Below are 21,112 nucleotides of genomic sequence, written 5' to 3'. Positions count from 1 at the left end.
GGTTGGGACGGCCTCAGGAGGTCCAGTCTCCTGCTTCAAGACAGATCAGGCCAGACTTTTCAGGGCTTTGTCCCATCAGTTCTTGAAAGCCTCCAAGGATGGAGCCTGGGCAACCACAGCCTGTTCCTCTGCTTGCTGTTCTCAGGGTGCAGAAATTTCTCCTTTTATCCACATGGAACCTCTCATTTTTTAATTTATTTCTGTTTTTCTGTATTAAATGATACAGAACTTTGCCACAACAATAGCGAGAGAGCAGTGACTTTGCTCATGGAACAAACACAGCCCTCTGTTCCTCTCAACTCTGGGATGTGCATGGTAGGTGGGGGTTGCTTTTATCTGTTTAAAAGCACATTTATGTTTCAATGAGTTTGAATTTTACCTGGAGATTTTCTCCTTTGCTTGGAGGTCACCATGCAAGCCAAAACATCAAGAATAATTAACACTGGGAAATTATGTAACTGCTAAGAGAAACAATGACTCTTCTGTGGGCCTGCAAGCAAGCTGCCAAGAGCTCTGCCTCTAATTCATCACGTCATGTAAAATTAGTTTAAGGATTGTCACAGTACGGAGTTTAAATCAATAAATCATGTGTTTAAGTCAGATTTCTGCATGTCCCTTTCCCAATTCTTACAAAGAATTTGCTTTGTAGCTGCTGGTGTATGGTTCAAGCTCTTGGACTTTTAGCTTTCTTCCCAGCTCTCATTTACTGTGGTGGAAACCAAATTGCTCACAGTCCATCAGAACAAGGAAAATGAATAAAAGGAATAAGCAGAAGAGTCCACTTGCTAAGTCCTACTTGCTACCACCCTGCTGCCAGTAGAACTTGCCCTCAAGGGCATGGCGCAGTGTAAATAAGTGTAGGACACCCATATGACCCAGCTGCCACGCCAGCTGGTCATCAGGTCACTCCAGGGAAAACAACAAACTATTTCTGATGCGCAGGGGGCACGGTGTTAACACAGCTAGGTCAGAGCAGCTGGACTGGGCAGAAGCCTTTCTGACCTGGACAGATAAGAACAGAGGAGGGGTTGCACTGGCGCCGTTTCCTCTGCAGCAACAGCGGCAGAACACTGGCTGCTGCCTGTTTAGGAATGTTGTGGATGCCCCCTCACCCAAGTAGGCAGTTCTTGGCTGCCAAAGACAGCTGGGAGTTTATAAAAGCACCTGCCCTGTATGACGAAGTTTCCTTAGAAAAGCATTTCAGGGCTCTTTTCTTCGATTTTGATTCTACATTTACTTACCTGTGTTGGGGCAGCTCCTGTGATTTCATCTGATAAATACGTCCTCATGTTTTTTCACTAAAGGATGCTAATGACCAAATTCATCTCAGCTGCAAGACCAAGGATGAGAGAGATCTCATCCTTAGAGAAATGGTAAGTCAATAGATGCTACATAACAAGTCTGGGACAGAGTTAGAGCCATGCTATTGGATATGAATTTTCTCCTCTTCGGCAAGCAGCCAACCGCCATACAAAACCATTTCTTTCTTGCTTGTTTGCTCTCCATCAGTGGACGGCCACAAAGTAAGCCCACCAATCTCAGTTGACATGGCATGGCAGAGCACTTCACAGTTTGGATTTACTAACTCAAGTCTCTACTTAGCTCTGCACCTCACCATTATCCCCTTTCTTGGAGCCACATACCCCAGCTTCCAGAGATGACTAGCCTGATGGCCCAGGTTGCTTACCTCCCAGTTCTCTACAAGGTCAAGGAGGAGCACTCGCTTGTTGGCTGCTGAGTCCTCCCTTGAGTCCTGGAGGGCAAGATCAAGTAGACCTATTTGGTAGCATGAGAGACAGGGGTCAAAGCTTGCAGAAGACTTTCCACTGTTCTCCCTCATGCAGGCAGGGACAGATTTCCATTGTACCCAACACAAACCTCATCTGATAATACCAGTAAAACCCATACCAGTCCGCTTCGAATTGTACATCAGTTCCTACTCATACGAGAATTGTGCTGATGTGAAATTAAACAAAAGCCATAAGAGCAGTTTGAGGGAGCCGAGTTCATATTTTGGTTGAAACACAAATCCCTTACAGGTACAAACAAAAAATCCCTTTCTGCATAAAACCTTGAAACTAGTAACTAGCGTAAAGGTTATGCAGTGCTTTAGCTGGGCCTTGAACCTAACTCACCAAAGGGTTCCAGGAGTTTGATCTGGAGCATTACAGTGTACTGTAATGAACTCACAGACTAAAATAGATGCCAAGTGATAGCAAATGTCAGCAAGCGATGTGCCTGTAGGGTATGGGATCTAGACGTGACAGAGTATCTGTATCTCAGCAAGCCACATGCAGCTCGATTTTTCCATTCACAAAAAAATGAAGTAAGGGTCATCTCGTGTTCAGAGCTTGTTTATCTCTCACGACTCCAATAACTCGTTCCCTTCCCCAGCAGGTGCCCACAAAGGAACAGCAAGAAGCCAGCAGGGCAGTCCACAATATCATACGATTACTCGGAGGAGGAGCTCATGGCAAGCATCGAGCGGGAGTACTGCCGCTGAACCCAACCCCACGCCACGAGAACATCAAGCACGTTCCTGGAAGCCCAGCTGGAGCAAAACTGCTGCTGACAAAATAAGCCCTCACACAGCGAGATAGCACGGGAGAGGTGGGTGGTGAAGGGAGGCGAAGAGTGAGAAGCAGTGCGGCTGCTTGGGAAGCATGGAAGAGAAAGTCCTCCTGGCCAATTCTGAGTGACAGCATGAAGATCCTCACCAATTGCTGATTTCTGATCCGTGCCGCTGGAAGAGGGACTAATTCATCTTGCGAATCAATATTTAGAAGCTCATTTCTAAATGGTATTTACAAATGAAGATGTACTAGAATTGAAGTGTCATACTAGAATAGAAGTGGTGAGACATGGTGCTTTGAAGGAAGATCTTGTTTTGTCTTAGCAGAGAAAAAGATGCAGCAAAATCATTTGATTCAGATGTCATTTAAGGGGGTGTTGCATGAAATTCATGTTCCTGCCACTTAAAACAGGCCAAATTCACTCCTTGCGCTGTGCAAGCCTCGGGTCCAGGTCTGAATTTGGCACTGTCTCTTCGAATGTTGTCCCCAGCATGGGATGTAAGGTGAAAAGGGGAGTGAACCCACCATCCAGTACATAGGCAGTGTAATCCCAGAGTTCAAATCCCACCACTTGAGCAAATGAGGCTCCTGGGAGCCAACAGGGAGCATAGGATTTGTACAAAGCCTTCAGGGCAGGATCCCAGCATCAGTGTGGTACCTGGGGCTCCGTGGCACGGATCCTCCAGCGAAAGCAGGAGGCACGTCCCCAATGCTGCTTCGCCGTGGCCAGCGATCACCCACCTTGAGAGGGACTTGCACGCTATTGCACAGCAGCTGTTTGCGATCAGTTTTCAGAATTATCAGTCATGGCCTTCCCATTTATTTCTTGTAGGTAACCTAGAAGAAAAATCACTACATTTTACCATTAGCTGACTGCAAAGTAAAACAGAAAATCGTCTCTCCAAAGAAAACCATATATTTTCAGTGCTCCCTGACAGGGAAGCCTAGTATTTTAGGGTTTCTGCTTTTATTTTACCTGCATCTTAATGTATTATGAGTATCTTCTTATTATCAGAAGTAGAAAAATACCTTATTTCTGTCTTCAGCTGAAGCATAAAAGACGTCAGATGAAATCTTCACATAGACTGTGTAAATGCAAGAGGAAGCAGCAGAACACATCTTAAGATGCTGTATTTTAACTTCTTTTTAATTCCTGGTGTCTGTGAAACAGGAATAAATGCATCTGTACTCCATGTAGCCCTCAGTAAAGGCATCAAATGTTGTTTTGAAAAAGGCTTTCCAGCTTACATGGTGAATTGTCTTACGGTACCTGCAGAGACTAAGCAAAACACATCCTTGGAGGACGGCAGGAGGGATGCCATGAGGCAGACACTAGATTACGGAGTGGTAGGCCAGTTTAGAAGTGAGCATTGCTCCAAAACACCCCTGGCACATACACTCATGCTCCGGTTGTCTTTCCTGCAGTGGCCTTCAGCGAGGCAGGCCATCGTGCTCTGCCTGAGAGCTCAGAGCTGCCAGGCAGCCCGCAGAGGTGGGCAGCAGAAAGGGAGCCAACCTCCTGCAAAGCTACACAAGCTTGGAGGCAAGAGGTCCCAGCGTGCTGGATGGGGCACTTTGATAGGACAAGGGGTAACGGTTTTAAACTGAAAGAGGGTAGGTTTAGATTGGACATAAGGAAGAAATTGTTTACTGTGAGGGTGATGACACTGGAACAGGTTGCCCAGAGAGGTGGTAGATGCCCCATCCCTGGCAGCGTTCAAGGCCAGGCTGGACAGGGCTCTGAGCAACCTGATCTAGTGGAAGGTGTTCCTGCCCATGGCAGGGGGGTTGGAACTAGGTGATCACCATTCTGTGATTCTATGATTCTAAGATACCTCGGTGGCCCAGAAGTAGCCAGAGCAGAGAGCAGATGTCGTTGCCTAGCTTGAGGGAAGTCAGGTGGGCCCTATGGAGCAAGGGTTCTCCAACCTCCTGAAAGAAATACGATTTTGAATGATAGCACTTTATTTTTTGGCAGAAACAGTAATTTTTAGACCTACTCGTGCTGCTGAGCTGTGGCAGGAACACAGTTTCTCTGCAGTGTGTCAAGCATCAGCGGCCAGACCTCCCAGAGCTTGTATTAGTTTTCAGCAGCTCTCAAAGACCTACTGGGGTGAGCAGAATGTGCCTGTGGAGACCAGAAAAAACACAGGAGACCTGCTGACTCCAGCACCATAGACAACCACGTCACTCTATACTCTTGTGTTAATCACCGTAGTGTTTTAGATTTCCCTTCAATTTGGATTTCATTCTTTTGGCCAGCTCCTTCCTCATGCCGAGGTCTCTGGGGTCTCTGGCATGTGCGGGAAGATGCTTCAAGGAGCTTGGTTATAGCTCCCTCATTGCATATTGCCACCTTTTGGGGTGGCATCCAGTGCCAGAGCAAGCCAGAAGGAAAGGCACAGTGCTGTCAGACCATGCTGCAACACCAGCAGGCACGGCACTGCGGCAGCTGCCCCCGCGCTGGGCAGAACAGGCAGCTCAGGTAGGGACCAGGGCTCTGCCTCCCCCCAGGGTCGCTCTGCCCGTGCCCTGCCTCCCCTCGCAGAGTTTCTCTCTCTGAGGCTGCATTTGGTGACTGGCCCAGGTACCAGCTCTAAAACCCATTTCAGGCTGTCCTAAAGGAAAGCCTATGTTTTAACAATTCTGCAGAAACTGATTAATAAAAAAAATAAATCTAAACTGAATACATTCTTGTTAGGCTGACAGAAATCTCTCTTGACTGAACACAGCAAACCGTTAAGCTTCTTTACAAAATTAGCTCATCAGATAGCCAAGGGACAAGCGCGTTTCTGCATCTGGAATAAAGGTGCAGTGGGATTCACAGGTAACCTTTTCAGCACCTCCAAGAGAAAAGGAGGAGCCACAGGAACATGGGAAGGCCCAGAAGGGAGTGATGCAGCTGGGACAGCCACTGCACCAGGGAAAAGGTGGGAGAAAGACGTTTTGGGATGCAAAGAGAGGCCTCAGACTGTGCCATGGTCTCGCAGGCTTTCTCTGTGCTGTGAAACGATGCATGCTCAGTGCTGTGCTCTGACCGTTGAGCCAGCCAGCACAGAACAACTCGCAACTGTCTATCTCATTCTCATACCATGCAGAATGGTGTGGTGGCACCCAACCAGCTCCCCAGTCCGCCCAGGAATTGTCAGGGACTGTGCTCCTCCACCTACGTCAAACCTGTGTCAAACAGTGCACCAAGAAGGGAGGGTGGTAGTGGGGTTGGAACCTAGGAAGGCACGATTGCAGAGTTTATCTACTTGGTCTCAGCGTAACCCTACTTTTGATCCATTCTTTGTGCAGAGAAAATAGGACACTAGATCATTTGCAGGTAAACAATCATGTTGAAGAACTACCTGAGCCCACGACTAATTTCAAGGGAAACTTCTTGAATTAAGTGGGGGTGCTGGCTGACAGCCGGCTGAAGATGAGCCAGCAGTGTGCCCAGGTGGCCAAGAAGGCCAACGGCATCCTGGTCTGTATCAGAAATAGTGTGGCCAGCAGGAGCAGGGAGGGGATCGTGTCCCTGTACTCGGCACTGGTGAGGCCACAACTCAAATACTGTGTTCAGTTTTGGGCCCCTCACTACAAGAAGGACGCCGAGGTGCTGGAGCGTGTCCAGAGAAGGGCAACGAAGCTGGTGAGGGGTCTGGAGCACAAGTCTGATGAGGAGCGGCTGAGGGAACTGGGGTTGTTCAGTCTGGAGAAGAGGAGGCTGAGGGGAGACCTCATCGCTCTCTACAATTACCTGAAAGGGGGTTGCAGAGAGGTGGGTGCTGGTTTCTTCTCCCAAGTGACTAGCGACAGGACAAGAGGAAATGGCCTCAAGTTGCACCAGGGGAGGTTCAGACTGGATACTAGGAAAAATTTCTTTACTGAGAGGGATATGAAGCATTGGAACAGGCTGCCCAGGGAGGTGGTGGAGTCACCCTCACTGGAGGTGTTCAAAAAACACGTAGATGTGGCACTTCGGGACATGGTTTAATGGGCATGGTGGTGTTAGTTGATGGTTGGACTTGATGATCTTGCAGGTCTTTTCCAACCTTAATGATTCTGTGAATTGCTCTTTAAAAAAACAGGACAATTGCACTACAGAGATCACTTTGCCACATCTCAGGCAGTGAATGCTGACATCCCACCAGCTGAATTATCAGAAAGCTTATTTTCTTTTTATTCCTCTATAACCATCATCAAATCACAATTCCTAGTAAGACAAAAGATGGTTTGGCTTGCCAGTACTACTTCCTCTCCCCAAAACAGTTCTGCTGAAATTAAACAGGGTTCTGGAGAGTCTCTGGTTCATCATTTTAGAGGCTACCCTCCTGTCTGATACACGCAGCATAAGACAGGGTAGGTGAGCACGGGTTTTGAGCTGACACTATTAATCCCCATTAATAAAACAGCAATAGACCATGTGTATTAACCAAATTACTACATTATTCATCTAACAAAAGACAAACGCTACACACTGTGCTTTGCACCGGTTCAAAAGGAGTAATAGAGCCTTGCTGGCCAGCTGGCTGGCTATACATACCTCCTATTACTACTATTTTTTAAGTAAGGCAAAACCACAGTTGCTGAAAGGACTGAAGAGGATCATTTTTTCAGCTAACCATGAAAAATTACTTTTTAGTGCATGAACAGATATTGCCACTTCAGAGCTTAGTGACTTCCATGAGTTCTGGAGGTTTCTTACCTGGCCATGCAATAAGATTCCAGCTAAAAGGTTCTGGTGCTGAAAGCATTAAAGCCATTTTTTTAAAATTACTCATTCCAAGATCTTAAAAAACAAAACCAATTAATCTGAAACTACAGAGGACTGGTTTGCACACTTACTCAGACTCTGAGTTTCACTCAAATCTGGGTTTTTCATGTGCAAACGAATGTTTTGAATCCTTTTTTCCGATTTCTTTGTAGACATCTTTCTGTCAGCGCTGCAGTGGATGCAGAGCTCTGCTTTTTCAGTAGCCCAGAAAATGGACAGAACTCTTTCCCAAAGAGCAACTCAGAAAACAGAGAAGTGACAAAGCAGTTTTAGGAAGCAAGTTGTCTTTTACCTGGCATGTAGCCATCCAGTGAAATCTCCTACAAGCTTCAAGAATTTGATCGGGAGCTGTAGGTAGACTTGAGGGGGGGAAAAGCTGTAACTTGATCCGTGCTTGGGTGAGACAGCTGGGAAGAACGATGAAGAACAGCCAGTCACCATAACCATAGCTCCTCAGGATAGGAGATCTTCATAGTCCACCTCTGGCCCTGGGACCCCAAACCGCGGTCCTTTTGCCTAGTGTATGCGAGGATGGCCCCTGACACGTCATGTCTAGCGTCCTGTTGTCATCTACTCACCTTCCCACTCACATCACCACCCCAGCGATGCTCTTCTCCCACCTCCGTTCTTTGAGGATCAAACCCCCACAAGCTTTCAGCCAAACTATTTGCACGCACACCCTAGGAGCTGATACGGAGCCTCTGCCTCGGACGAGGTGCAGCCCTGGAGTTGTGCCACAGAAGCGTGGCAGAGCTCCCCACCACACTTAGCAGGGCAGGTGGAGATCAGCTGCCTGGCACAGACTGCATCCACAACAGGTTTCCCCCCCCAACTCTGGACACAGGACATGGCAATTATTTGCACAGGGTGAAGTGAGTTTAGCTGGACAACAATAAACAACAGAAGAGAAATCACTCTGAAGTCAAGAGAGACTGCATGGGAGAAAATTAAATCTGAAGTATACTTCCAACCCAGAAAAAAACTCTATGCTCCAGTTTCATCGAGTTTTCAGCACATGTAAGATGTGCCCATGGCCTTCTGCACACACCAGGATGTAAATGTCACCTGATTTCCTCCTCCTGCACTCAAAGACTGAAGCAGAAATGAAGGAAGGCTGCATTTGACAGAGGATGAAACCAATCTGGGAAGAAAATGCCTCAGTGCTAACATACTCACTGCAGGGAAGGTAATCCCACGGACCGTATGGACAGTGAGCAGACATGGCTGAGGCTTTGCGGCATCCTCCTGAACCGTCTCGCCGTTTCCTTAGCCTGTAGGTTGCCAGGTTTTGAGTCACGATTTAGTCTTTCTGTATGCATGGAAGAAGTTTGCCTTTTCGTGGCCATGGCCCGCCTGCCTCGAGCTGCCTTGCCAGACACGAACGGAAGGTAAACAGGCAGATGGGCTCACAGATTAAACTTCAAAACCAGTTAGAAGATTTATCCCAGCAGATGAACTCAAGCCAGACGCAACCCTGAGGCAGGATTCGGCTCACACGAGATGACAGATGAGGTGTCACCTTCATCATTCACAGGACATTGAGCGCAGCTTTCACAGCTGGAATAGAAGAGTTAGCCAGAGCTGTAGCCTAAGCCAGAGGAGCACACCGAGTGTGCAGCCACCCGGCAGCACGGGCCACCGCTGCCTACCCAGCACCGCAGCTTCAGAACAGATTCACGCTTCCAGTATCCTAACTGCAAGTGGATCAGTGCTCATCAGTTTGTGAGCAAGATGAGGCAAGCTGCCGCTAATCTGGCGGTTTGGCTGTATAACCACACGCAGGAAGGCAATGCTGGTCTAACTGCAAAATGTAGCATTAAACCCATGGACACATTTGAGCACACATGCATGTTTCTTTAGAAAATTACTAGTTTTCATGTATTGAGAACGGCTATAAAATAGAAAGACTTTTGCCCGCATGATGCGTATGGTAGCACAGCAGTAGCTGGGAAAGCTTCCTCACGTGCGAGCTGTTTCCTCTCACAGGATGAAGCTGTTCCAGACTCCAGCCCCATCAGGATGTGTCCCGAGTGCACCTCCTGGCTGCACGTAACAGCTCCCACAGCTTCGTTCCAAGAAAAAGCAGAAAGATGAGCACAGAACTGTGAAATCCATAGACATGTTTCACGTCAGCAAAGCAAGGGAAACAATACAAAGATCAGCAAAAGAAATTACAGGTATTGTTTAGGGTATGACCTGATGTTCAAAAAAATCTTCCTTGAAAAACAGTAGTAGGAACAGATGGGTAGGATGTCTTCCCCTGCGAGACAAAAGCGTTGTGGAGACCTGCAGAGCTCAAGGGCTGAAGGGTTTGTGCTACTCTGCCAGAGCATTGATCCCGCAGTAAAGCCCTCCCTTCCAGTTGTCTTCTTGAGGGGGAAGCAGGACCATCCACAGGATCTTCTCATCTTCCACATACTTGCAAGAACGATGTGCTCTTCTGCGGACAAAGCCTTGAGTCACTGCTCCCAGTTCACTCTCTGAGAGCTCTGACTGCAGACACCAAGTCACATTGCAGTGAAAGGTTGTGACAGAAGCTGGTGTCATTACACCCTCTCCTCCCCTTCTCTTCCATTAAAACATGACCCTGCTAGAAATAAACATCGCTGCAACGTGGGAACTGGCCAGGGGGAAAGAAAACAGCAGAGATGCTTAAAAATTTAAAGAAGTTGCTGCTGCTGTCGCTGTCGCTGGACACCTCTTTCCCAGCCGAGACCTGGCAGTGACACCCAGCCTGCCAGAGCCACTTCCCCGCCAGAGCACAAGTAGGTGGGAAGAACCAGGGCTAATGCAGCCATCTTTTGAGTCAAATTCTCATCTCTTCTTTATTTCCAGCATTCGTGCCACGCACAGCTTGCAACGCTAACAGAGCAGCACTCGGACCACCGCCTTTTGTTGATAGCTTCTGGAGGCCATGCTAGAACCAGTTACAAACCCCGAGACTCTTATTTCCAGACAGCATGCAAAAACCCCAAACCCTGGCAGTGGTGTACATGCTCTAGCAAGCACACAAGAAGCATTGTGTAAAATTATAAATGGACAAGCACTGGCCAATTTAATCCAAAAAATCTTGCCTTTACAGGTAAGTGAACTAGCGAGTCCTAAAGTCTTCCCCTGGCCTAGCTGTATAACCTAACCCAAATGTATTCACATAGTTCCAGAATGGACGTGTATGAAACCTGAAAATTCACAATTTTTTGATGATTTAAAACCAGTCACATTGCACACTTTTTATTTAATAGAAGTTAAAAACAGGTACAAAAAAGTGATTCCATTTCTTTAAAATATAGGCTCAAAATAAAGACTGAACAATAGAGTTCAGGCAGTAAAGTGCAAAGAGAGCAGCTATCCCAGTCATGCTTAATCCATAAATAACCCTTACACAGCAGGAACAGAAAGGGCAAACAGAGCCAAGGCAGACACACCACAGCTCAGCTGTTCATGCACATCCACAGGAGAAAGAGCTGCACGTCCCAGACACAGGTGGTAGGAGACAGCACACACCTCGCAGGAGTGGGCTGTGAGGAATCGCAGGCTGGGTAAAACCAAGAGGGAGCCATCGCTTTTCCACGTCGTAACACAGACACACATACACAACACACATTTTTTGAAATTCCATATTCTCCAGTCCATAATTTCCCCCCATGATGCAACAAACTAACATGACATTTTACTAAGTTATGACATGAGTTTCCAAACTGTTTTGCTCAGGTGAACACCATAAATGGTTCATCCGTAAAAAAAAAAAAAAAGGTACTAAATTGGCTATGGGACTGAGACAGGACACTCTTCCCCTAGTTAAAAGGATGCTAAAATGGCATCCAAAACTCAAGCTTCTTGTTCTAAGGGACTTCTGAGGAAAAGAAAGGGGGGGAAAAAAAAAAAAAAAAAAAAGAGCAGCAATGTCTCTTTCTTCACCACATAAATTTGGAAAACTGGGTATCGACAGAGAAGAGCAACACTACAAGCATCCACTTCACCAGGAAGAGGGGTTTCAACCAAGCCCTTTGGAGAGCACACAGCGAGGTTTGCATATGCACACACACTCACCAGCACGTACACCGCAGTCAGCGGGATTACAGCATGTGTTGAGCGAACGGGGTGTGGATACTTTAAAGGTCAGGCACAAAAACTTTAGTACACTTCGCACAATACTCCATTTTAGTGCAGTTTGAAAACTTGTTACCATTAATTATAACTATAGACTTAAGTGTGACATATTCTGCTTTCAACTGAAACAGGTCTCTGCCAATTTCAGGGGAATGCTAGCTGAGATCGGCAAGTCTTATACTTAGACGAGAACCGTGCTTTGCCCACACCAAGAAGCAAGACCAGGATTTCAGAACAACAAAGCAGTGCAAGAGTAGTGCATTCCTAGTTATCCACATTTTACACACCCAGGAAAAACAGTCCTCCTCAGTGCTCAGCTAAGCTTCAGTGTAGGAGTGGCTGAAGGGAGAAGAGTCCAGAAGGAATAAACACTACAGAAATATTTCATCCAGCAGGTGAGCTGTCTCCCAGCAAAACAACACCTGGTGCGTGACAGCACAACAGCTCTACTGTCAGCTCTGCTACAATACGTATGCGCATCCTTCCGCACCACGGAAACTGAGCAGTCCAACTGTGCTGTGGGCATTTTGTTTTATTACTCATACCATGCCATTACAATACCACACTCCTGCAGCCAGTGATTCCACTTAGCCATATTTACACTTGGTGTAAAAGAAAATCCATTCAACAGGGAGAGTATCTCATTTAATAGAAAAGGGTGATTTTATACAAAGTACTGTGGAGAACTATAAGGCCACATGAAGAGCATCATCAAGCTGACACGGTGGCTATTTCTTAAGTCAAGACACGATCAGTACTTCCTCTGGTGCTTTGATACAGGTAAATGAAAGCCTTGAACAATTTCCTATAAGGTGCACAAGCATCCACGATACATAAAAAAACCTTAATTTTCTATTTCTCCTGTATTCAAGAAAAAATATAAACAGAGGCCCAGCTAATTATTTACGGGTTATCTTGCCATTTTTGCATTTTTTCTGTAGACTTTGATATGCTGGTTTAGTAGGACTGAAAGCAAAGCATTTTTAGTGTCAAAGTTTCTAAACAGTGTTTGTGCTTCTACCTCCATCAGAGCAGTCTGGCTCCTCCAAACTTCGCTCCGGTGGAGTGTGGACTCAGGAATGCCCAGTATGTCAAACTTCTACCAAAAGTCACAAGAGTTTCCACTGGCAAAGGGTATGAATTTATAAGATGTCGAGGATTTCAACACTTGTTTTCTGAAAGACAGTCATTCTGGTTTGGTTTGCTTTAAAAATGATGACACACTTCGATCTCAAACCTCCAATGTCACCTGCGTAAGGAGGGTGTAACAGCACCAGCCCATTGCAGAATCAGGATCTGCAAGTGTGAAAATCCCAACCACTACGAGTTATGAAATATTATGTGTTTACAAAATGCTCTGAATGCAATTCTTTAGGTTTAGGGAAAAGGAGTTTCCAAAACTCTGGGTCTCATCCTGCACACCCCTACTAATGCAGGTTAAGTAATTTGCCTGCATATCAAGACCAAAATGAATAAATACAAAATATATTTGGTATAGAAAATACTAGTATAAAAACTAAAAGTCACCCTGTTTTACTGTTCATCAAAATATTAACAGCAAGCACTACAAGTGACTTTTTTAACCTATTGCCAAAATCATTTCCAAAGAGTTCTGCTTTCCTGAAGTGCTGGTGATTGCATTTGCCCAAGTTTGAAAAAAACAAATAGGGAAGGGACGAGGAAAGATATGATAGATTTCTCACATAGCATTATTAACAGAGGACCTAAACGGAAGGAAACTAAAGTATGCAAACACAAAGAAAAAAAGCCATTGTCAGTTCTGTTGTAGCCATCAGAATCTTCCTGATTTTCAGAAAGTTTGCAGAGAAGGAGCTTTCTCTCACTAGCCCTGACAGACAGACGACGGCACGGGGATGAGCATACTCAGAGCACTGCTGCTTTTCGGTTTCTCTGCTGTGGCAATTCTGTTGAGTTTGCCAACCTCTGTCTGCCAGCTGGGGATCTTCTTTGTGGTCATATGGCGGCGGGTGTGCTTTGTCAAGTGATCACTGCGCATGAACCGACGCTCACACACAGGACAAGCAAACTTCTTCTCTCCTGTGTGAGTTCTACGGTGGCGTGACAGTTCATCTGAGCGGGCAAACTTCTTGTCACAGCCTTCCCAGTTGCAGCTGAAAGGCTTTTCTCCTGCAGGACGTAAAAGAAGCATTACTCACTTCTGAGAAGGTGTGTTACAGTTTTATCAAAGAACTAATTTAAATCCTCCCTTGCAGAAACTGATGAATTCCACAGAACTGCTCATGAGCACAGCCAACATTAGCTTAAGCTCAAGTTGCATTCCAGAGGAAAATCATAAGTATCATTTCTACTTATTGCCTCATATCTCTTTAAATGCTCTTTCATCAAGTCTATTTTTTCAATTGTCCAAAACCCCAGTTTAAAGGTTCTTCATAAAGTTACCTTATCCGTTCACTGAATTAGAAGCAGCCCCCTGCCCCCATCCCTGTGTGACCACAGCTCTAACGGCTGCTGCATATCATCAGCAAATACTGCGGGCAGACAGGAAGCCTGGAATAGAGCCTCAGAGTCCTGCTGCTCCAGTGATCCAGCCCTGCACACAAACACTCTGTCCCAGCGAGTACGACTGAGGAATGGCCTGTCCTGCCATCCCCACACAGCTGGAAGTCCAACAGACAGCTAGGGGAGTTCTGCATGCCCAGGAATGACAGCAGTCAGGAAGGCTGTCCACATCAGCTCCTGCTCATCCTGGGTGACTGCTTACCATCAGACCTACCCTAAACAACATGATCTACCGCCTGCAACCCCTGTAAAGCTCAAGATAAACATCTACCACATGACCCAAATTTATGGTAACACTTTGGAGCGGAGCAGAACAGAAGTGTCCCGCAGAAAGGAAGCACCACAGAAGCATTGTACTCTCAATATCTGAAAAAAGAAAAGTTCTATGTCTGGTATGCATGATATCACGTAGCTACTCAGGGAGTAGGACAGAAGCGGGAAGAGAAAGCTGAACTACTCTGCCTTCTGATCCTGTAACATGGACTGGCTAGTGAGGGGTCAGTGTGCTTCACCTCCCATAGATGTCCTAATCACAGTACAGGGACACACACAGCTTCCCTATGCATCAGCAGCAGCACGAGCTCAAAGTAAGACACTTGTTGCTAGTCTATGCTTATCCTGTAGTGACAGGTTAATTCAGCAGCCTGCAGCACTTATGCTCAAGCCAGAAGTAGAAGCATCATCTACCTCTGAGCTCTGGTTTACAAGGATTATCAGCTTCATACAGGGTTTAAGCTCTTTCCCTAAAGGAACTGCCAAGACAAGCTGGCAAACTAATGCAAATACTGCCACGGAAGCTGACATCCAATAAACCACAGTGTCTGTGGGGCAAGGGAGGGGGCTAAGTGGGGGAAAAAAGCCAAGGAAAAACAAAATTAGACAAACTTTTGAATGAGCTATTCTGTACCAATCGCCCACTATGCCTGCCCCTCAACATCAAAAATAGTCCCTAAGAACCCAAAGTTAGTTTTAACTTAACAGGATCCTGGAGCTACAAAAAGGGTAAGTAAAACACATTTATACTGTCCCTACACTGACCAGACTTTATGGAGCAAATCAGCTCTCATTAACTACAATTAATTTTCATTTACCTTTAAAATTCCCTTTCTGTAACTGAATAAACTGCAACATTCCTGCAGCTGTTGTACTTCCTAACACAGTAGCCCAAAATCTTAATGCATTCCCATTTAGCCTAGACAAAACTCTGGAAAAATGTGCAGTTTCTGACTTTCTTTTCTTTTATTCATGTAAGAATTAAGACCAACTACCTGTACTATGGTTTGCTTACACCAGACCTCTCCATACCACCAAAAAAGGGACTTGCACAATTCATTTCAATCTAGTCCAGATGGCAGGACTCCACTCAAATCTAAACACACACACACACACACACACACACAGCAAAGCTTCGCTCCAACTAAAGCATGTGAAATTCAACTAACGCTATGGGGTCAGCCGAGGTCTCAGAACAAAGTCTGTCTTGTTTTGCTTGCCCACGGAGAATGAACATTCCTCCCTTCTCCGAGATGAGCAGAAGTTTCCCGATCACCTGCCTCTTCTCTTTCCCACTCCCTCCCCCACAAAATGTGCATTTCAGCACCCCAACACAAGCCAGTGGCAGAGGGACAAAGGACCCGCCCCATCGTACACACCAGTGTGGGTGCGAAGGTGGACTTTGAGGTGGGAACTTTTGAAATAGGTTTTCTTGCACCCAGGAAAGTTGCAAACGTAATTCCTCCGTCTAGAAAAGTCCATCTGGGGGGTGCAGCTTTGACCAGAAGCGATGAACACAGGAGCAGGAGCAAGGGGCAGTAACTTGGTGTTCCCAACAGTCATTACTGTTTGTGGGCACTGCGGTGTCTGTGTGACAGCAGTCTGTGGAAGAACCAACATGACTGTCCCCTGAGGCACAGAAGGTCCCATGAGTACAGGCTGAGAGAGTGGGGCTGTCTGTGGTAAAATAGGTTTCACAGGAGTTGAGACTGTTGGAGTTGAAGGCTTGACATAGGCATTGATCATACTGCTTTGTCCATTTAAAGGGATCATTTGACAGAGAACTTGCGGGCTTGAAACAGGGGCAGGTGTCACTGGGGTAGCTCTTTTTTGCAAGTCATTCTCACAATTCTTTGGCAAGTGGGTCTGCGGCGAAACAGGCCTGCCTGGTAGTTGTCCTTTATTGGTCACAATATCACTGGAGTCACGTGCATAAGGTTGATGTACCGGAGAGGTTTTGTTAATTAAATCATCCACGGCACACGTGTCCTGTGGCAGTCTGGAATGTCTTCGGCCATCCGCTCCACACCAGTCTCTGGAAGTGCTGTAGCCTGAAGTTACCTTTGTTTTCTCTTGCACAGCAGGAATGTGATGGTAAGCAGAACTATCACCTGTGTGACGTATCACACTTGTTGCCATGGCCCTGCAAGGCTGAGGGGCAAAGGATTCGGATATCACCGGCTTCTGGCTGCACTGTCGCTCCATGTTGATAACAGATGGCTTGGTTATGGGAGAGGCACCGGTCGTGGATGTGACTGAGCAGGCAGCTGTATTTGCCATGACAGTCCTTGGTTTGGAGTAAGTGACTTGTGAGGACAGAAGCATAGCAGCTGATATCTCAACAAAGTCAGGGCTGTGCGGAGGGGTCATGCACTGCAAAAAAGAAAACACCATTATACAGCAGTGTGATTTCATAGCACAACTTTTCAGTATCTTTACTGTGAAAAATAAAATTACACCCCCTCCCCAGAATCTCAGAACCTGCCTCTTGGGACAAACTGATTAAAGCATACATTGCCTCACCTGATGGCCATTCTGAATATGCTCAAAAGCATACTAATAAAAGGAAGGCAATGAGATGGATGTAAACCTGCATAAAACATTGTGTGTCTACTCACTGCACTACAAAAAACTCTCTCATTCCTTTCTCCTCAGCAATGGGTGCAGCTGTAAGAGGCTATGAACGCTCTGCTGTTCACAAAAAAACAGACTAGCAACAGACAGCGATACTGTACCGTTTCAATTTCAAGCTTCCAGCCAGCCCTAGATCTTTTATCAATGATTACCCCATCAGCTGGTGTTTACTTCTGAGATACAGACAAATGGAACTGCTCTCTCCCTTCTTATTCATCCATTTCTCCCCATACTTGCTTGCTGCCACCACCTCTCCTTCCTCCTTTACCACTGAAAACTCATGCCTATCTCCTGTGCTGCTCAAGAGACAGTGCCAACACTGAGTGGCAGGAGTATGAAAGAAGTCCGTCAACGAGCTGCCATACTATCTGAGCCTCCTTCCTCTACTATTCCTTCCTCCTGACATAACCGTATACTAGAAGCCTACTGGTTGAAATGGGCCTTAACTGTCTGAAACCTGAATGGCACCAAGCCCTTGTTTAATACCTACTTTTGTTACAACATAAATTGCAACAAAGAAAATTGTGATTCAACCAACATTAGTCAGCCAGAGTAGACCAATTCTCTGGAGAAATAACAGACTACATGTACAAACATATAGCAGAGAAACTCAATAAATTGTCTATTTCATAATGGTAACCTGTACTTTCTCTTATAATGACCAGAGTGAAGCCAAATGTCATCAAAGAGACTTTTTCATATAGTGCTTGCAGGTAAGTCGGTGCCGAATCACTGAGGCTCACTCTGCCATTCTCACTCAAAGCGCTCCAAGAAACCTACAACAGCCACCCAGACAGCATCCTCAGCGCGCCTGTCAGATTAAATAACCTGTCAGCAAGGGCTTTCACACCTAGATTTAACAAGGGATCAAACTCCTACATTTGCCATTCCAGAGACAGCAGAAAAACCCAAACTCAACATGCCCACCTCACTATTCTATGTATACACACACAGAGGATTGGCTGTTCTCTACCTATTCTACACAGGGACACATGGGCAAGCTGTCTTTTCCAGCCAAGTTAAAACATTGCAGAGATGTAACATCCAGGTGTCAGGCATATTTATTTTGCCTTCATGTTTTTCTTACCAGTGTAGATAAATAGTCCTTTGGTAATTCAGACGTAGCCTCAGCGTGCATTGTGAAATCACCAGAATCCGAGAAAGGCGTAAGTGGCCTTATCTTTAATATGTCACCTTTCTGTGATCTTTGACCCCAGGAGCTCATACAAACAAGCGCTTCAACAGCTTCAATGTCGTTCTGCTCCAACGTGCTGCAGGTAGACCTTTCGCTGTCATGACGCTGCCTTTCGCGGATAGACTCATAGATGTCCACAATGTCAACCTAAATGTAATCGGATTACTGGCTATTAGGACAAGTCAGAATACAAAGTCGACACCACCCACATGCTGTCTGCTCACGATGAAGGTCATCTGAAACAGATCCCAAGCCCGCAGCAAGAGTTCTACCAACCAGCTCAACTCTCACCCTGCCCCCACCAGCTCATCTCTCCACCCCTGTTACTCTCTAAAAAAAAAAAAGTGTGATTTGCAGGAAATGAACAGGTATGTGTGTAGCTCATGTTTCCAGAGTTACTTTCCTGGATTACACTACTCTGAATAAACACATCCCACGCCTGCATACAAGCAACAAGAGGAAAAAAATCCTGACTTCCAACCTTGTTTGGACAAGGCTGTTTCATGGACCCAAAAGACAGCTGCTATTCAGCACTAATCTCATTCTGGTAACATTTAGAAGATGTATTTCAGCTGACAGTAACATGCTTTAGGGTATGATCACTGATTCAGTGTACCACACCTTGCAAAAGCATTTTAATCTTATTTTTACCAATAGGGAAGCAAGGAAGGAAAATTGTCTTCAAAGTGCAGTGAGAATTGTTTGTATTGTACTTTAGAACAGTATGATACTACATAGGTGCTAGGTATCCCGAAACGCACTATGAGTAACATGAAGACAAATGTAATCATACTGATTTGTTTCAAATTGCAAGCATCACAGAAAATTTTTGTGTGTGTGTGCAAGCATACACACACACAAAACACTTGACTTCCCTGCAACAGGATACCCAAACTTCATAAAGCTTTTGCAGTGCTTGGCAGTGACTCCAAAAGCTACGTTGTGCTGTTGGTTTATCACTCACATGCCAGCTCACTCTCAACTAAGCGTTACAACTCTTCCAGTCTCCAGGCACACCAACTCACTGTTAAGGCTGGGATTAAGAAGCATGGACCAAGATTCTTGAGCCTAATGCTGTTACACAGAGTGCTTATATATGGCAGCAAAGGGGTTTTAACTAAAAAAGCAACAGCAAGCCCCACCACACTGTTACCATGGCCTAAAGCCCTAGAGGGAACTGTACTTGTTGGGTGACATCACTTACACACCTAAGTCAATGAGTTTTGTTACTGATCGTTGTTAAGTAACACAGAATGATCGTGCCTCAACAGTGTCACAAAGATGCAAAGCTGTGTGACATTGTCTCCACTATAGGGACACGCATGGCAAACATGTTAAACATGATGGATCCAAAATGCCAGTACTGCTCTCACAGAGGACTTTCACCTAAAACAAGAGGTACCACGCATGGAGATGTCAAGATTGGGGCAAGAAGGGGTTAAAGCACTCTAAAGCAATTAACTGCTGTGAGAAAAACTTCTAAGAATTTCCACTGAAAACAATGAGAACAGGAATGAGGGCAAAAAACGTGCAAGCCTGCACCTAGACCGCCTGTCAAACAAGAGCCACAGCAGGCAAGGCTCTGCACTAAGCAGCCAGAAAGTCTGTGAGTGTTCCTCGAAGTGTGATTACAGACAACCAAGCCAGCAGATTTTTTTTTTTTCCCCAACCCTACGTTTCAGGAGAGCAGTTTTCCCTAAAGAAACATGAAAAACACTCCACGCTTCAAAAAAAAAAAAAAAAAAAGACCCTGAAAAAGCCCTTTCTCGAGGCGAGCACTGCAGCCCCGGCTCTCCCGCTGCCAGGGAAATGGCTAACCGCGCCTGGCCGCCTGTCCTCACATCACCCCGCCGGCTGCCGGGGCCGTACGTGCGCGGGCTGCTGCCGGGCGGGCGGGCAGGGACAGTGCGGGCAGCGCGGCCCCCCCCCACCGCCGGGCAGCGCCTCTTCCCGCCCGCGGCGCCGCACCACCCCGCCCGCTCCCCGCCTCACGGCGGGTGCCCCCGGCCGGGCGGCGCCGCTGAGGGGCGGATGGCGGGAAGGGAAAGGAATGGAAGGGAAGGGAAGGGGGAGAAGGAGCAGGAGGAGGAGGAGGGCAGCTCCCGCCCTGCCGCCGCCCCCACACGGCCGCTGCGGGAGGGCCGCCCTGCCCCGCAGGTGACCGGGGCAACACCCGCCCCTGAGGGCTCTACCCTGGCACGACCGCCCCCCCGGCGGCAACGGCACCGACCGACCACCCCTCGCGGCGGGTAACGGTCTCAACCGACCCCCACCCCGCCCCGGGTGAGTAACGGTCGCGAGGGGCCGCCCTCCCCGCTGAGGCGGTAACGGTCCCCGCGCCCCTGCCCGCCGCCGAGCACGTGCCCGGGCCGGACCGGCGCCGGCTGCCCCCGGCTCGGGGGGCGTCCGCCCGCCGCCCCCTCCCGCCTGCCTGCCTCCCTTCGCCCGGCCGATGCTTACCGCGGACGCATCTCCCATCTCCGAGCAGGGCGAGCCGTGCATGGCGCGGCTCCGGCGGGCGGCGGCGGTGTGACCGGGGAGCGGCAGCAGCACGCGCAGCAGCCGCAGTAGCAGCGCGCGCGCGCGCACACACACATACACACACGCGCGCGCGCGCGCGCGCACACACACACACACACACACACACACACACACACACAGAGAGCAGCAGCCGGCGCCACCTCCTCCCCCTCCCCTTGCCCCGCCCTCCGGGAGCCGACCGGCCCGCGCGCCTGGGGAAGCGCTCCGGAACGCTCTCTGCGCCAAACAGCGCGGGCGGGGCGGGGGGGGGGGTTGGCGGGGGGGAGGTGGCTCCTCGCCAATCACCGCCCGCCGCGGCCCGCGCCCGGCCAATGAGCGGCGGCGGCCGGCGTGATCGCGGCGTGCCGCGGGGCTGCCGGCAGGAAGGGCGGCGCGTGGGCACGTTCGGCGGCGGCCCAGCCGGCGGCGGGCGGGCAGGGAGTGGGCGGGGCCGAGCGATGGGAGGGGGAGCGCGCGCTGGAAACTGGGGGAAAGGTCGGGCGG

At 47.7% G+C, this 21,112-nt stretch overlaps 1 protein-coding gene across 1 annotated transcript; it reads right to left on the bottom strand.

Annotated features, from left to right (window-relative positions):
• Window positions 1-13,027: 13,027 nt before the first annotated feature.
• KLF11 (KLF transcription factor 11) lies at window positions 13,028-20,603 on the bottom strand. The gene is made up of 4 exons (XM_059835560.1): window positions 20,549-20,603; window positions 17,981-18,235; window positions 15,639-16,632; window positions 13,028-13,593 (listed from the first exon to the last, which is right to left on the bottom strand). Exons 1-4 carry the CDS (start codon window positions 20,588-20,590, stop codon window positions 13,289-13,291), a joined length of 1,596 nt encoding a protein of 531 aa, XP_059691543.1. The 5' UTR covers window positions 20,591-20,603; the 3' UTR covers window positions 13,028-13,288.
• Between the last annotated feature and the right edge of the window lie 509 nt (window positions 20,604-21,112).

Source organism: Gavia stellata, chromosome 2 (genome assembly GCF_030936135.1).
Source record: "Gavia stellata isolate bGavSte3 chromosome 2, bGavSte3.hap2, whole genome shotgun sequence".
NCBI classification, from domain to species: Eukaryota; Metazoa; Chordata; class Aves; order Gaviiformes; family Gaviidae; genus Gavia; species Gavia stellata.
Note: the sequence above shows the minus strand (reverse complement) of the source record. Positions and strands in the feature narration are given on the sequence as shown.